The following is a 17,725-nucleotide window of genomic DNA, read 5'->3' as shown; positions in this document are numbered from 1 at the left end:
TGACAGATGAAGACAGAAACATCAGCTTCACTTCTGATGAAGCCCATTAGAGACCATGGCTTTGGCTTGAAGACAGGGTGGCATGTTGAGCCACCCTGTCATGGGCACGAGCACATGGCCCAGGCCTGCCCCTTTACAGGGTACTGTCCCTGTAAGCTCAGAGCAAAAAGGAGGAGAGGATGCATACACCTGGAGGTCAGACCACTTCTAAGCACAAGAAAGGCTGAGAGAGGCATCCCTAGTTCTAAGCTTCCCACTTAGGAGTCAGGAGGAATGGGTGAAGGGTGAGGAGAGAAGCCTCGTGTTTTCCAGAGGAAGTTCCTCCACATGGAAAAAGAGGTTCCCCTCACTAATACATGGTTCTAAAAATACTGTTATGCAAATAACATTAAAATATATTAAAAATTAAAATATGGTAAAATGTTATTCAAATAATAATTGAACTGGATTAATAGCTGAAAGGGGCTAGAAAGTCAGTAGATTAGGCTTTGCTAAGCCAAAAAACTCAAAGATTTTCTTTGAGTACAGCCGCTTTCTCCTCAAGGGTATTAGTTCACCTGCACACCTGTAGGTTATCTATTGACCCTGACATGGATTACTACCAAACAGCCCATTGGTGGCGTCTGGCCAGAGAATCCTATATAATGAAAGCCTAATATGCTAAGTGTCCGATTGTTTGTTTGACAGTTCGACCAGTCACTATGACATGCACTGACCACCAGGGGGAAGATGCTCCGACCGGTAGGTTAGCTTGCTGCTGGGGTCTGGCCGATCAGGACTGGGCAAGACACGTCCGAACACGCCCTAGATCCCTCCTGTAGTCCCTCCCCAGCCCCGATTGTGCACTGATGGGGTCCCTCAGCCTGGCCTGCGCCCTCTCACAAACTGGGACCCCTCAGAGAATGTCAGAAAGCCGGTTTCGGCCCAATCCCTGCAGGCCAAGCCGAGGGACCCCACTGGTGCACGAATCCGTGCACCGGGTCTCTAGTATATAATAAGGAGGGCCTGACACTTCCACCTGAGTCAAGTCTTCCATTCATTCCACAGACATCTCTGAGTAATGCCTGTGTACCCGCTCCTGTGCTTGGCAGTGGAGATATAACGGTGCACAAGCCCAGTGGGCACCAATATCAAGCAAGCACAAGGTGGCAGCAGGGTCCCCAAATTCACCCAGTTCTACGAACAAGTGTGTGAACTCAGGGATTGGTTCAAAATGCTGTAAGATAAATGCCGATTCTGTGAGAGAAGACTATGTATTGCAATGTTTACAGCTATTCTAATGAGGAAAAACTCGAACGATCTCTGAACCAGGACAGAGAGCACTGAGGGCTTTCTTCATCAAAGCACCTTTTGGAAATGCCTGGGGTGCATTTCCAATTTGCGCATGGGAGATGAACCAACCATGACCGATGAATCCCCTGTGTCCTCACATGCCTGCGTCTCAAGACTGCCTTCTCTTGTCTGCAGCCCACACTGCTCCGGGCACGTGCTCGCGGAGCCCAGCCTTGGAGTTCTGATCAGGGCCCCGTAATGGGGACTTTATGTTCTGAACTGTTGCGGTACGAGTGACGCTGTGCACACTGTCACTTGGGGAACAATGGAACCCACTGAAAGGGGTGACGCTGGTTACCAGGAAGGGGGGCAGGTGCCAGGGAAGAAAGGAAGGAGAACAATGTGAAGGAAGCCTGGCTTCCAGAGGCTTCTCCCCACACCACGCTTCATGCTTCACACACAACGCAGTTTCCTTTGTCAGAATCTCTTAGCTGCGCATTGTCCAGAGCCCAGGAGGTTGCGAGCTTTCTGGCCCCGAACCACGATCTCGCAATCTCTGCCGGGGTCAGCCAGGAGCAAGCAGCTTCCACAGTCCGGTCCCCGGAGAGTGGCAAGAAGTGCTCACAGCCTCCTCACACGTGTCCTTTGTTTCACAACCACCGTTTTATTATTTGTATTATTTTAATTCCTTCCTTCTGGGCTCCCCTGCCTTCCCATGCGAAACTAGTTCAGAGAGATGCCACTTTTGGAGCTCATTACGTTGTCATGGCAACTGGAATTTTCAAAGTTTAATTCTCCTGCTCATCTCCCCTCCACGAACTCCCCTTTCCTAATTCCCATCTCCTGCCACATGTATGTTTTTCTCAAGAAATAAAACCTGGGAGAAAATAAGACCAACATCACCGCCAGGTAAATGTTTTGTCACATGCTCCCTATTTCTGCACAGCACGTCCCTACTGGGTATTTGAAATTGCGCCTCTTCTCGCTGTTTCCAATTAATATTCTTAGACTCCGAATCGTGATGCTTGGGAGCAAGGCCTTGGGTAACTGCCCTCAGTGTGCCTCCTCCTCCTCCGAGAAGCAGATCCCTCCCTGCTTACATAAACCCCGCACATGCTGCGTCTGAGTTATCATTTGTTAGCCCTGAACGCAGCGTTTAGAACAGCGACCGTAGAGGGAGAGTGCAAACGCCTCAGAAGCACTTCACAGGGGCTTTCTGGAGATCACAGTTGCCAAAAGGAAATCCCCAAAGAAAATATGCTAAATTGACTTAATTATAACATTAACCTTTGTGATAAGAAAAAAAAAAAAAAAAACACGGATGGAGATAGAGAGGGAGAAGAGTCCAAAACGGGAAAGAGAGAGACTGGACTTCCACACTGAATGTCAGCCATCACAGAAAGGCTGGCCCTGGCTCCCAGGGGCGTCACTCACCCACGGGACAGAGCCTTGGGCTCCGCAATGCTAAGCGGGGATCTGCAGGTTGTTTGGTCCACACAGCCCTAACGGGGCTGGCGCCCTCGGACCCCAGCTCTGGGACCCAGGTGACCCAAGAGATAGAGCAGTCCTCCTCTCTCCTGAGGACAGCCTCGTGCCTCTACTGCTCTTCCCACTGGGGACAGGGAAGGTGATGAGGGCCGAGGGGGGTGTGAAACTGACAGAGACGGCCTGACCCAGATGATGGAGACAGTATCCAGAGGCTCCAAGATACAGTGACCCTCGGGCTACTGAGACGCAGTATATTTAATTTACGGACCTATTGAGTTTGAGGCTCTTGTGACATCAAACGTGATGGATGAGAATCTTAATTGCGACTCTGCTTACTTATTATATCCTTCATCGATGGAAAACACAAAGAGATCCCCAACTGCTTACGTCATACATGCCCAGACTCTCGCCTTGCTTACACTGGCCCTTAACAGGAGTCACTGTGTAGATGGGGGACTACACAGTGATAAAGGGGATGCTGTCCTTCACAGGGGGGAGGAAGAGGAGCAAAGGGCGGGAAGGCTGGGCAGGACAAGGGCACATGGATAAAATGGAATGGCGAGAGGAGAAGGCAGAAGAGAAATGGGGAAGGACTTAGAGCTGGTAGGGCGGTGCCAGGTGTGGACTGCTGAATGGGGCTGGAAGGGGGAACCGGCTGCCAGAGAGGGGTAAGGGTGTATTGACTGAAACTTTCAGGACACTGGTTGGCCCTGTGGAGTGTCCTGCATGCCCATGCCCGAGCACCTGTCTCCTGGCCCGAGAGGGAGCCCTCCTTCTGGGCAATGAACCACCTGCTCTGCTAGTCCACTCCCTACCTGTCCTCACCCTGCTTCTTTTAACTCACCTGGACACTAACTTCAGAAAAACTGTTCCTGGCACATAGTAGGTGCTCAACAAACATGCTCACCTCATATCCACTCACACCACCTCCGAGTTGACCTGACGGTGCAGGGGACAGGTCCTGGACACTCTGCCAGGTGTGGAAGCTCCCTCAAGTGCCCACACATCACTCTGTTCCTCTGCCTCAGGGATTCCTCCACTCCCCCAGGCGCTTGCTCATCCCACAAGCAGGGCAGCCCCAAAGAATCATCACCCAAGGAGGAACTGGACTTAGCGGAGATCGCATATAGGTATAGACCCCGATTCCATGGTCTTCTGTAGAACCATGCTGGGGCACGTTCTATATGGTTCCTGAGAGGATTCAAGTGGATTGAGCCTCAGCCGTCCGCAGGAACCCATCAATCAACACATACTACTCTCTGGCTTTTTCTCCTCTGTTTCCCCACTCTCTCTCTTCCTTTCACAGCTAGGGGTCACTTCCCAAATAAACTACCCACATCCAATCCTTTCCTTAGGGCTCTCTTTCAGGGAAACCCAGATCAAAGCCCTAGATGTGAACTAGTTAGTCCCATCCAATCATCCCCCCACCCCTTTCCGGCAGAAAGGTGGGGAAAAGGGAGGGGTGACCTTCAACTTGGGGAGGGCAAAGGTGGGCGGGCTCAAATACAAACTGCCTCCTACTTTTCAAATTTTGCCAGGAGCAAATCCTGACTAGGTGGACAAGAAATTCCTAGAAAGAGGGCTGCGTTATGGTTACCTTGTCTGTAAAAACGGCCAGCAGAGCCCAACCCAGAGACAGTGACTTGCTACTACTGCTTCTGAGGTTCGTGCTGAGAAAAGGGGCCAGGACCGAGCGCCTGAATGAGCACCACACTTCCTCTCGGGGGCAGACAATCTGGGACACACTTGGCCTGGAGGTTCCCTCTGACCGTTTTAGACTTTTTCCTTCCTATTCATAGGTGAAGGCAGAGGGAATGTAGAGGGTGGCGATGCCAATGGAAACAAAGTCCTGGATTCCAGCTCATCATCTCTGGAGAGAATGTGAAGTTGCTCAATCCACCGGTGAACCTCTCACTGCTGGTTAACACAGAGGCGCCCTCTCTAAGGCCACCAAGTGAGGAACAGGTGGTGTCCCACGCGGGTTAATCAACCCACTCGAGACGCCGTTGCTCGGTTACCTGTTGCAGCCCCATTGATTGCGAAGGGACATTTCCCGAACAACGGACACTTTCCACTAGGGAAAAACACACGGCGTTTCTCCTGTGGGAGACAGTTGTGTCAGCTGAGAAAAGGACACCCACAAACTTGACCCAGAGGTCAGGCCCGTGCAGACTGTCAGGGTCTGGTAGCTACTCCCTCTAGTCCGATGTTTTTTATCTTAAGGCAAGAGTCAGAGCTACTATTCAAAGCCTGTTCATTTTTCTTCCTGGCATTTACCATTAATATTGTGTTATTTGCTTGCTTAATTGAGTGTTTTCTGTCTGAGCCATTAGCATATGAAGCTCATGAGAATGTGGGGGGCGGGGGTAGAGGGGGAGGGCACATCCTCTCATTCACTTTCAAATTCAGAGTGCCCAACACACAGGTGCTTAGTAACCATCGGCTGACAAAATATTTTAATAAATGATCACAATCACTTCTTCCACTTAACTTCCTCTACTTAAAAAAAATATCTTGTGGTCTTCTCCCCTCAATTCTTGGTCCCAGATAGCTGCTGGCTGAGGTATGGATGTCTGGTAGTAAGATCCCCGCTCTCTCATGTAATATTTGATCATGGGGTGGCTTGGTCTAAAGGAAGAATAGTGTGACAAGGTGGGACCAGGTGACGGCGGAGATACTTCTCCATACACAGCGCAGAAGGTCGTGGGGGGTGTGGGGAGTGGGGAAGGATCACACCCCATTTTACTGACATTGCAGTCTACTCTGGTGAGGGCTAGGGGGCCTCCTCTGGTTTGGTCAACTTCAGCTTATAGACTTACCAGCTGGTAAATAGATTAGTGATCAAGTTCAGTTTAATATGGCTAAGAGTAATGGGGCCCTTTTAGCAGGCTGTGGGGTCCCTCCTGTTCCCCCGAAGGCTCTCAGTAGCTGTGCATCTCCTGGGTTCTCTGTGGAGCACGGTTTCCCAGCGCTCTCCCTCCCTACCAGAGTTTGCTTCTTCGATAGGAAAGAGTAATTTCAATATTTTCGCTAAATGAGGAATATTTGGGGATGCGGTGATAATTAAGTGTTGAGAATGTAGTGATGCACTTGACATCAAGGGGGAAATAAAGAACTTTTCATTCCACGGCACCTCTAACAGCCTCGGAGCTGAACAGCTAGAGGTGCCGAGCACCCAGTGTACAACCACGCGGTAAAGACTGTGATTATCAACCGGGGAAATTGGAAGGTATTATTTCAGCCACCTCAGAGCGCACGTGTCTGCAAGTGCACAGAAAACATGTCTAATTATAGGGGCTACAGGCTATAAGCTCGGAATGAAGCGAGGCTCTAACTATTATGAATTTCCATGTGGTGGAATCAATTGCTTTGAGATTCCATAGACCACAAAGAGAAACACAGGTTCAAGCAAAAGAAATTCTCATCTTGAAAAAGCCTAGGACTGTGGTATAAGCGCCAAAGTGAAATGAGCATATGGGATACATTACAACAGAAAAAAAAAAAATCCAAGAAAAGGCCCCTCAAATAGCAATGATTGATTACTGTGGGTCACGTCCGTCCCACTGATAATGGCAATGCTCCCTCTTTCTCCCTGTAATAGAGAAGGTCTGAGTATAGCTCCTAGACTCAACCCTTGACACCAGCAAAAGAATGAACTGATACCACAGTAACCTGTGCCCAGCTCTTCGGCCAGTATTAAACGTGGGCTTTGGGGGAATTATACCCATTTTAATTCCACAATGCTCAAAATCCCAGGAAAACCTCTGATGAATAAAGACATCCCACCTATTGAAAGATGGCCTTTGATTCGTTCATTAGAAGGTTATCTACGGGAGCCACTGTGGGGCTGTGAATTATGCTTGCTGCGTCCTGGGAAAGGGAAGGTGAACTCACCATCGTACCTGCCTTCGTAATCTATGAAAGGGCAAGGAGCTCCACAGATAACTGTAACATGAGACAAGTGCTGTATCGGAAGATTATATACAGTGCGAGGAGGACGCAGATGAGGAGACGTAAGGATCTGACCTTGAAAGATGAGCCAGAGTTCCTCTGCCAAATAGGCAGGTATGTAGAGGAGGTTAATGGGGTTATTTCTAGGCAATAGGAACAAAAAAAAGGAGATGTGTGTACCTGGGAAATCCAGGAACGGAGTGTGTGATGGGCTCAAGGAGAGGCTACATGGGTTGAGGCTGGAAAGGTAGGCGGGGCTGAGCTTTGAGAGGTCATATAAGACAAGGATGATGAATTAAGATTCTTTAATAAAATGATGATGAGAGAAGGTAGCAGTTGAAGCTGTGTTTGTGATTATTCTGTTTGTTTTAAAGTCTTTAACTGTTAAAAATTTAATCTATATTCATCATTTCTACCCACCAAATGTGTTGTTTTTTTTGTTACTTTGCTTTTTCTGAGAATTTACTAGTCTATAATATTTTAAAAGAATGTGATTCATTGAGTAACCACCAGTCTACATTACTTATATTGCCTTAAAATTTCAACATAAATTTATGATACTTATTAATGTTCATTACACATTATTATTTAATGTTTTAGGCTAGGATGTGGAAAAACCAGAACTATCATGTATTGCTGGCGTATATGTACAATGGTACAGCCACTCTGGAAAATAGACGGCAGTGTCTCATAAGCCTAAATGCACACATACCATATGACCCAGCAACTGCACTCTTGGCATTTAGCTCAGAGTTCCCCCGACATTCACACAAAAACCTGTACACAACTGTTGAGAGCAGTTTTATCTGTAATAGCTCAAAAATGAAAACAACCCAAATGTCCTCCAAGGGGTGCCTGGTGAAACCAGCTGTGGTGCCTCCACACGACAGAATAGCACTCAGAAATAAAAAAGGAATCAGAAGTAAACAGGAATGACTTGGATGGATTTCAAGGGAATTATGCTGAGTGAAAAAAATAAAGTCCATTCCAAAAGGTTACATACCATATAGTGAAAGGGCAAAGCAAAACTGGCTATCCTCCATCTTGTAGAAGGACCCCCCCCCCCTTGCTGGGAGTGGCCACGGGAGCACCAGGAATGTCCTAACTCCCCCAACCACCTGAGTGGACCAATGAAGCTCCAGAGGGCAGCTAGGTCCTAATAAGGCATATCCACAGGATACTCCCTATACATCACTGTTGACCAATCAGGAAACTATGGGGGACGGCTCCAGCCTCAGAATGTACTGGTCACTTCCTGACTTTTGTGCTGTAAGACCCTGCTGAAAAACCCTGGCCTATTAGGCAATCTCTGTAACCCACGTCACTTCCCTAAGCCCACCCAAATGTCCAACCCGTTATAACCCATCGCTCCCCCGGGAATCGCTCTCTGGCCCCACTGCTGCGTCAGAGGAGGCTGGGAGCCAGACCCGGGTTTGAAAAAAGACTCTTTGCTTTTGCATCGGAGAAAAGGCTCCCTGGTGGTTGATTATTGGGGAACCTGAACTCTGGGCATAACAATAGTTCCATTTATATAAGATTCTTTTTTTGGGGGGGTGGGGGAGTGTTATTAATCCTCACCCAAGGATATTTTTTCCATTGACTTTTAGAGAGAGTGGAAGAGGGCAGGAGGAAGGGGGAGAGAGAGAGAGAGAGAGAAAGAGGGAGAGAAACATCAATGTGAGAGAGACACATCGATTGATTGCCTCCTGCATGTGCCCCGACTGGGGCTGGGGATCAAACCTGCAACTCAGGCACAAGCCCTTGATTGGGAACTGAACCCGTGATCCTTCAGTGTGCCAGCTGATTCTCTAACCACTAAGCAACAACCAGCCGGGGCTATATAAGATTCTTAAAATAACAAAATTAGAGAGATGTAGAAAAGATGAGTGGTTACCCGGGATTGTGGGGTGCGGGTGGAGAAAAGTGGGTGTGACTTATAAAGAGGTAGCACAAGGGAGTCCTGAGATGGACCAGTTCTGTATCTTTATTGTGGTGGTAGTTACATATTTCTACAATAAAATTGCATGAAACCACACACACACACACACATACGCGCGCGCAAAACTGGTGAAATCTGAATAAGCTCTGTGGAGTGTACCAATGTCTATTTCCTAGTTGTAGTATTGCGTTGTTGTTATGCAGAATGTGATCATTGAGGAAGCCAGGTGAAGGGTATATGAGATCCCCTAAACTTTTTTTTCTGGTAACTTCCTGCAACTCTATTGTTATTTCAAAATAAACTTAAAAAAAAAAAAAGCCATCCATGTCCTTACACATTGTCAACTTCAACAGCTATTGTTTAGTCACCTTTGTATTGGATCCCTATGACTCACTCAGCATTTGGGGTTTGCTCATTCCCTTTTGAAACCCTGTACTTCTTTGTCCTCGAGACGTGATGCTTTCCCGATATCCTTTTGACCAGTCTAGATATTCTACCTCTTTAGTGGTCGGTGTTTCTAGAATTCTCTATCCCTGGCTGTTTTCTCTTCTCTCCATGCCCTCCATGGATAACCTTACCTATTGTTGTCATTTTCTCTGTCAAGTACTGACAGTGCCACTTCTTTTCTCCCTCTGTTCTTAAAACACAAGTTGTTGGCTGATCCCATCTACTTGTTTGGCCACCCTGAACCTCAGACTCTCTCTGTCTGAAATGGAACACATCTCCCTCCCAGAGCAAGAGCTGTCTGTGTTCCTTTGTCTATTACTCATCTCTGTAAATGGAACCAAAGGTCTCCAAGACATTCACCACTGAATCTGTGATCTATGCTAGAATGGTCCTCCCTCACCCGTTATAGCCAGTCATTTATCACATCCTATTTTACCACCTAAAGTATTCACCTGTTTCCCCTTTACCTTTTAGCTATCACTGCCTGATATCCTCATTCCCTGTCCACCAACTAAAGCTTTGCAATAGTCTTATTACCAATCAATCACATTTTACCACCTTTCCTAATCCTCTACGTGCTCCATTTAAAATTCAAAACTAACTCTCATAGCTTTCTATGTGACCCCCACGGTCACACAGCTCATCCGGGAAAGGGCGGGAACTAGGGACACGCTGGTCACCACATGTGTTTAACATGGAATCTGTCTGCAGGACTGGAAGCTCTATGTGTCTTGGCCGCCTCCAAAGGTCCCTTCATCTCCATCCAGATCTGCTGTCCTAGATGCCAGGTAGTCTCCTTCCAAAAAAAAAAGGCACGGAAACCATCTGGAAGCTGTGCTCAAGAGCATGGATATCTGGCCCTGGCACACCTCAGTCCCCATTCCGAACCTGCTGCCTCGTAGCTTTGTGAGCGTGGGCAAATTACCAAACCTCCTTGTCAGGGCGATCCTATTTATAAAAGCAAGATAGTAACACTCCTTAGGGTCATTGTGAGGGTTAAAGGAGCCCAGTATGTCAGGGCAGCGGTCGGCAAACTCATTAGTCAACAGAGCCAAATATCAACAGTACAACGATTGAAATTTCTTTTGAGAGTCAAATTTTTTAAACTTAAACTTCTTCTAACGCCACTTCTTCAAAATAGACTCGCCCAGGCCTGTGGTATTTTGTGGAAGAGCCACACTCAAGGGGCCAAAGAGCCGCATGTGGCTCGCGAGCCGCAGTTTGCTGACCACGGTGTCAGGGGATTGGCAGTGTTTGGTACATGGCACAGTCTAAAGTAAATTACACATTTAAAAAATTTAACCTGAAACTAACCCTACACCACGCCTGTGAACTAGCCAAATAGTAGAAGTGTGATATGGTTTCTCAAACTCTGTCTGAAACCGAAACGCCCTTGCTCAAAACCTTTGTCCTGTGTTCTTCCCTAGCTACCTAGTGGCTCGATTCAGAGATTTGGCAGGAGTCCAGGAGCCTTCTGTCTTTGTTCCACCCCCTCTACACTCTCAGACACACCCACTAGTCACCAAGTCATGCAGACCCCTTCCCACCAACACCGCCCGGATGCGGCCCATCCTCTCCACCACCACTCCGCTGTTCTCCTCCAGGTCTCACTGCTTCTCTCCTCAGCTGCTGCTCCTCAAGTGTCTCCCTGCCTCCAGCCTTGCCTCTCTGTACACTTTCTTCAGGGTGATCACCTTCCAGTGCAAACTGGTCATCTTCCGAGCTTCAACTTGAGGACCCCTCCCCCCACCCGCCAAGCTTCTGGGATCAGGTTCAAAGTCGTTAGCTTAGCCCATGTGAAGGGCCCTCTACTTCGTCTCCTCTACTTCCCCTAATGAACTTCTCCCATTGCTCCTGGGTGCATCTGTAAGCAGTCCCTGGCCTGGCTGTCCCCACCCCGGTTTGGGGACAGTGCTAATGCACCCAGGTCTATCTCCTTCTCTCCAGGAGCCCTGGGGACAGCGGGGCGAGGTGGGGGGACAGCTCAGGGCCCTTTCTGTCTGTGTGAGCCTCCTGCCCGTAGCACCTGACCTTCTTCAGGAAGTGCCTGCGCAGCGCTGGTTTGTTTTCACGGAGACAGGAAGCTCTGCTTCCCCTCAAACCCAAGCTAATGGTTTTCATCAAATCGCACTTCCTCTGAGACACATAAAAATGCTGCAATGCCCCATCCACACTTCCTCCTTAAATACACTGAAGCCCGTGAACACACCTCACTGCCTTCCTTTACCTCCAGCCCTGAGACTGGTGCCAGTGGGCCATGGCCGCCAATGTCTCCCCTCACCTGGACTCTTCTTGTCACCTGCCTAATACAGGGGCACCTCCCTCCATTGCCATCCCTCTACTTTAGGAAAGCCTTGGTAGTAACATTCAAACGGCCTGCAGCATCCTGGGAACATGTCCTCTGGAGATAAAGCCTTCAGAGCTTGTCCCTGGCTTTCTAGTGCAACTCCCAGAACGTGGAAAAGAAACCTGGACGGAGATATTTCAGGCCCGGCCTGTAAGGCGCCTATCGTTCACATTCTTGTAAATGTCAGCATTTACGCGCACCAGCTGCTGCCAGCTGCTGCTGTCACTTCCTAGGTTTCCCCAGAAGTGCTAAGGAGGCAAATGTCACTTCAGCTCTGTTTCCTCTCCCAACCCGAGAAGGCCACTCCCCATCAGAGAGCTGACCGCTCGTGACTGGTTCAAACCAAAAGGACAGGCTGCTACCCAGCTGATAGCCACCGGCCCTAAGAGGTGGAGGAAAGCAGGTCAATATTATCAAAGGGCGTAAGGGCGAATGGCTGTTCCATGCCAGACCCTGGGTGAGGTGGCCTCTGCGTATGAGAGAGAATTGCTATCCCATGTCACAGAGGAGGAAGCAGGCTCAGAGCCCCTGGTCCGGATGCACAAGGCTAGCAAGTGGCAGGGTTAGGTTCTCCTCCATGACTGCCAGGCGCTTCTCCCAAGCTGCCACTCGTTCCCACCCGGAGAAGAAAGTAAGAAGATTAAAAGATGCAATTCCACACCAGAGCACATCCATCTGAGTGGATACGGTCAGGCTCAGGACTTGACCTGCGGGGCAGAGCTCCGTCACATTTCCCTACTCTTGAACCCACCCTGGAGTCTTATCTGGAACACTAAGGACGTGTTAGCACAGCACCTGTTTTCTCGCTCTTCAAATGTTAAGAATCTGACTTGAATTCTCTAAACTAAAACGTGGACACACTTAGGACATGAGTAATGATCAAGAACAGAGGGCCCAGCCCTAGCTGGTTTGACTTAATGGAGAGAGCATCAGCCTGCGGACTGAAGAGTCCCAGGTTCGATTCCAGTCAAGGGCACATGCTCTAGGCCTCTGACTGCCTTCACCCTAGACTTCCCTTCGCCATCATGCTTGGGACCCCCTTTGCCTCTCTCCTCTATTAAAGCCTTTGTTTCCATGAGTATCATGCCCTTCTCCCTCTTCAACTGTTTCCTCATTTTAGTGACTCGCATTCTCCAGGAACTTCTTCAGAAAGATTGTCTGGAAATATTGCTATTATCCTCGAAAATAATTGCTATTTTGGTGGGTATAGACTTCTGTCCTGGAAAATTTTTTGCCTTCAGAAAGCTTTAGGGACTTCTCTATTGGTTTCTAATTTTCAATGTCACTTAGACATCCAAAGCCATCCTAATTCCTAATTATTTGTAGGCAAAATCCATCCACATCCCAATCTAATCACCAGAAGCTTTTAGAATATTTCCTTGACGCAGATGCTCTGAAATTCCATGATGATTCAAACTACGTTTTTAAGATACTCTATGTGTACGTGGTATTTGTTGCTCCTAAGGGCTGCATAGTACGTCATGGAATACATCCAACCGTTTCCCTACCTACTCTCCCAGTCATTGATCCTCAGGCTTCTACAACTCCCCTCCACCAAAAACAACGCTGGGAAGCGTATCCATGAACACGTCTCAACCACTCCTTTAATCTGGTCATGAGGGCTTACTGCTGCTGGGAACGCTTTTGGTATTTTTCTTTGTTAATTTCTTCTTTTGCATTTTATGTAACCCTTATTAGTTGAATGTCTGACCTATCCTCTGATTTTCCTATTTTCATTCAATTTTATATGATTACATCACTTTTATATTCCAACCTTTATACTTACACCTTTATATTTACTGTCTTTTTATTACACATTTTTACATGAATTCATTTTACATTAATGTAAATTTTACATTAATACCCAAGAACTCTTCTTAACTGCTAAATGTTTGCTCTTTATAGCAATCTGTTACTTTTGTGGATAAAATTCTTTCTCATCTATTTCTGCTGATATCAATTATACTTCTTAAAAGTTATCTTCTACCCCCTGTATTGTTCATATTCCCTCAAGTTTCTTTTTTCTATCTCTGATTTTGTTTTTGTCCTTTGTGTGAGACATTTTCTTTGAATGATAATGATCTCTCGCTGTGTGTTTACATTCACGAACGAGGCACAAAAGGCTTGTTGGAAACGCTGAATGCATGGTTGGGACTTGTAGAATGTTGAGTATAGCACCCTCATCCCTCGCCAGAAACAAACAAAAGATGTGTCTATATCCTAATTCCTAGAACCTGGAACTGTTACCTTACTTGGAAAAGGGGCCTATGCAGATTTAATTAAGGCAAGACTCTTGAGATGAACAGGTCATCCCGATAACCAGGTAACCTTAAGTCCAATGACAAGTGTCCTCATAAAAGAGAGGTGGACAGAAGAGAAGGCATAGACCCTCATGGCAACACAGAGTATCTTAAAAGCATAGAGTTTAGTGAAAACAAGAAGGAAACAGTGTGATATATCTTTTATGCAAATAGAAATACACAAGACAGTTCATAAAAATGTATTCAAATAAAAAGTAGACATTAAATATATTGTGAGGGCAGTTTGTATGGCAGGAAGATGGGAGATGGATATGGAGATAAGCCTCTGACCACAGACAGATACAGAGACCAGTGACACAGCCACAAGCCAAGGAATGCTGCAGTCGCCAGAGGCTGGAAGAGGAAGGAAATAAATGCTCCCTTAGAGCCCTCGGAGGAAGTATGACCCTGCTTGAGTTTGGACCTCTAGCCTCCAGAACGTTGAAGAATTCATTTCTCTCCCAGTTTAAGCCACCGAGTTTGTGGTCATTTGTTTCGGCAGCCATATCGTGGGCCTTGCTGAGGTGATAGGTGGGAAACATTTACCTGGTCACCCTCAATTATCTGTATACGTAGGTCTTTCTTCAAGCTTAACAGTTTCCCACAAAGAAAATGAATTCCCCACTGATGCTCTGAGCTCCTGCCAGATGGCTCCAGTTCTGAGAGTCACATAGTCAGGTGGGCTGGAGGACTGAAACTCAATTTGTGGACTTTCATTTAAACCCTCCTGCTCTCACCACAACATATCATCTCCACTCTCAGATGCAGCAGATGGGACCATTCCCAGCTTCTCCCGTTCAGTCTCTATGGGGAGTAAGGCTTCTTTGTCCGGGGCGAAGGCTGGGTGTGGCAAATCCCTGTCAGCATTGTGAGAGGGGAGAGATCTAGGATGCTGGGGAGAGGACTGCCAAGTGTTCCTTACAAGGACCTTTGACCAGTCCTCTTATTTTTAGCACTACCCAGACTCCAGCTCTCAGACATCCCTAGTGCCTCTAATTCCCAGGCCTCGCTAGGGCCCTGTAGAGTTATAAAGCAATCCTTTTGCTTTATTAATTGGCATTCCTCATGCAAGAAATTAAACCCTCAGCTTTCCCACCATTGGGTCAGTTGCCCTTTACTCTCTATCTTCAAAAATGGTTGACATCTCTCATCTGTTGTCATTTCTCCTGTTCTTTTTGTCACTGTGTCTGTCTTAAATTTTACTTTCTGTGTTAGTAGTTACAAGAAATGACCAAGTGGTTCAATCTGCCATGTTTAAACAGATCCATCACCTTAAATTTTTTTCACTTGACAAACTTATGCCACTCAGACAAGAAAGTTCAATTTATTTAGAAAAGTATAAGATCCTCAAAAGTCTACTGCGATGTTATCCTTCCTATTTTATACCTTTCATTTCCCCAGGTGAGATTTACACTCTGATTAAGTTTGGTTACATTACAGTCTCTTCACTCTCCATGACAAGTCCCCTTTCTTCATCTTCGGTTATGGTATGGTGTTCCCATTCCTAGAAGTTTTATGCCCATATTTTCTATCTTATCTTATTGCATATGTAAGCACAGAATCAGCCAAAACTGGTCCTGTCTTGTTTCTAGCAAGACCCAGAACCAAAGTTTAAACCTTGGATATACCACTTCAAGAAACACTTGTAAGCCCTTAACTGTTCCCCACCAAGCAATCAAAGGACCAGGACCTGTCCAAACCCAACCATCAGAACACTTACAGAAGAGAAGGGTCAGCTGTCCAGGAATATCTGGTGCTGAAACCCCTTAAATCTTGCTCCGAACTTCCAACTGGGGAGACAATTTGAGCCTTGTCTCCTGTTTCCTTCCCAGCCAACCTCATAATAACAGCTTTTACTTTTTCTCAAAAACTGGTGTCATAGCACTGACTTCTATGCACATCAGGCAGCAAGCCCTTGCTTGGTAACACATTTTATATTCCAAACAAAATCCTGACACTTCACAAAACCATCTCTGATAACATCAGACGATATAGATGTGTCCCTTCCCCCAAACAAATGACCTGTACCGTATAATAGTAAAATAACTCCCTTTCCCTAACAGTTTCAAGTAATTGTGTTGCCCTCTCCCAAAACATAAGGTCCTTAAAGGTAGGAACCAGGCCTTATACTTCACATGCTTCTCACAATGCTTCCCATGGCCTTGGACACTGAGTACTGGATGATTGATGTACACTAATCCAAGCCTCAAATATGGTCTGATGTCCAATACATGATAAAGAATCTTTTGAGGATAGAGCCTGTATCTTATTGAACTTTATATCCCTAACAACCAGCAAGAGTTTGACCCAGACTGCTGAGTGACTAAATGAAAGGATGGATGGATAAATGAACTCTCAGTAGGTACTGTCTTCAATGTTGTACCTGATCTAAGGATTTTCTTACTTCCTAAGAATAATAAAGATGACTAGAAAGATAATCCACTACTGCATTCCCAACATCAGGATCACCACTCGGCACATAGGGGCTGCTTGATACATGTCTTCTAAATGAAGCTTCAGTAAATGAATCTGCCCTGAGTCCGGAGCATCGGTTTATGGTTAGAAAGAGGTTAAAAGGAACATGTGGCTTACCCGGAAAGCACTCCCAGGACTAGGTTGAGAACAAAGAAGGATCCAATGATGATGAGGGGGATGAAGTACAGCCAATTCCAGGTGGCTCCTAAGGCATCATTGGTCTGAAAGAAAGAAACATGGTTCCTTAATAACTCATCCAAACCACGTGCCAGCTGAAGGCCTCTGTTCTTGCAGCTGCCCACATAGGATAATGCAATAAGCACAGTGCAATGCAGTTAGACACGGCCTCGCTCCACTCCCAATCTGGTGTTACTGTGGGTTAACTCACTCTCCCATATGCGTAGAGAAGGGCATTGCATCAGACTTATGTCACATTCTGAGTTGCAATAGTCTTAACACCCTCGCTTAACAGATGAGAGAAAAGAACACAGATCAACCACTTTTCCAAGATCATGCAAACACTCACTGGCTTTATAGTGTTTGATGCTGTGGCTTCTAAGTTTCTGCTTTCTGAATTGGACTAATTCTCAAAAAGACAGGGGCAGGCTGTGTCCATCCCTCTATTCCACAGACGCCAGCCAAGGCCTTGACATGGCTGCACTGGAAGATATGAGGGCCGTCCACATCCTGCTCAGCCCTTGACCTGACCTGACCTCTGGCTCTCCGGGCTCTGGCTTGCTTTCTTCCATCATAGTCCCTTATTAGAGAGCTGGCCCAGGCCTGGCCCCAGCAAGGCTCTGGACAAAACAATGAATAAATCTAGATTTGAAGAGTGATCCCTTGCTCTCTTTTGATTGCTAGCACACAGTGACCTGAAAAATGCATGATACTCTTTTTTTAAAAAATTCTTTGTTGAAAGTATTACATATGTCTCCTCTTTCCCCCATTAACCTCTCCCCACCCACTCCCATCCTTGATGTTCTAGATTCTTATACCACAAGGTAAAGGTAAAGGCAAGGCCCTTGAATGGTGGGGGCTGAGGGAGCTTTAAGCCACACGACTTAGCCCCCAGAAGCAACTCCTGCCAGGACATCTTAGTAGGAGTTTGGGAGCATTTTGAAAAGCCCTCTCTAACACTTGAGCCTTTCAACTAAGCTTCACCTTGACTCTCCCTCCCCATGATATCAACCCCAAATCTTTTAAATAGTCTCCTTTAATTGCATTTTACAGGCAGGGCTTTGAAATTCCCTCCAAATAGTTAATACCTGATTGAAACTCAATTTCTGGAAAGATATTTTATCCCCAATTCACTGGAGAAAAAGGCATCCAAGTCAAATGCCCTGCCTCAAATTCACATGCTCAATTAGCGAAATGAAGCTGTGAACTTGGTATTTCTATGGCAAAGTGTTTTTTGTCTCTGTGATTTACATTCCACCAAACTTTGCAAACATATTTTGATTCCTTGAACTCATGCTTCCTGTGGACTTCTATGACATTCTACCTTGT

The 17,725-nt window shown here is 46.6% G+C and overlaps 1 protein-coding gene across 3 annotated transcripts in view; it reads right to left on the bottom strand.

Annotated features, from left to right (window-relative positions):
- Positions 1–17,725, bottom strand: part of CACNA1E (calcium voltage-gated channel subunit alpha1 E) — a 267,144-nt gene that overhangs the window by 111,290 nt on the left and 138,129 nt on the right. For all 3 annotated transcript variants that reach the window (XM_054711820.1, XM_054711821.1, XM_054711822.1), the window contains exon 7: positions 16,337–16,440. In XM_054711820.1, coding sequence (XP_054567795.1) covers positions 16,337–16,440 — 104 coding nt within the window. The remainder of the gene's footprint in view (positions 1–16,336; positions 16,441–17,725) is intronic.

Source organism: Eptesicus fuscus, chromosome 22, assembly GCF_027574615.1.
Source record: "Eptesicus fuscus isolate TK198812 chromosome 22, DD_ASM_mEF_20220401, whole genome shotgun sequence".
Taxonomy (NCBI): domain Eukaryota; kingdom Metazoa; phylum Chordata; class Mammalia; order Chiroptera; family Vespertilionidae; genus Eptesicus; species Eptesicus fuscus.
This window is presented reverse-complemented; position numbering and strand designations above follow the sequence as displayed.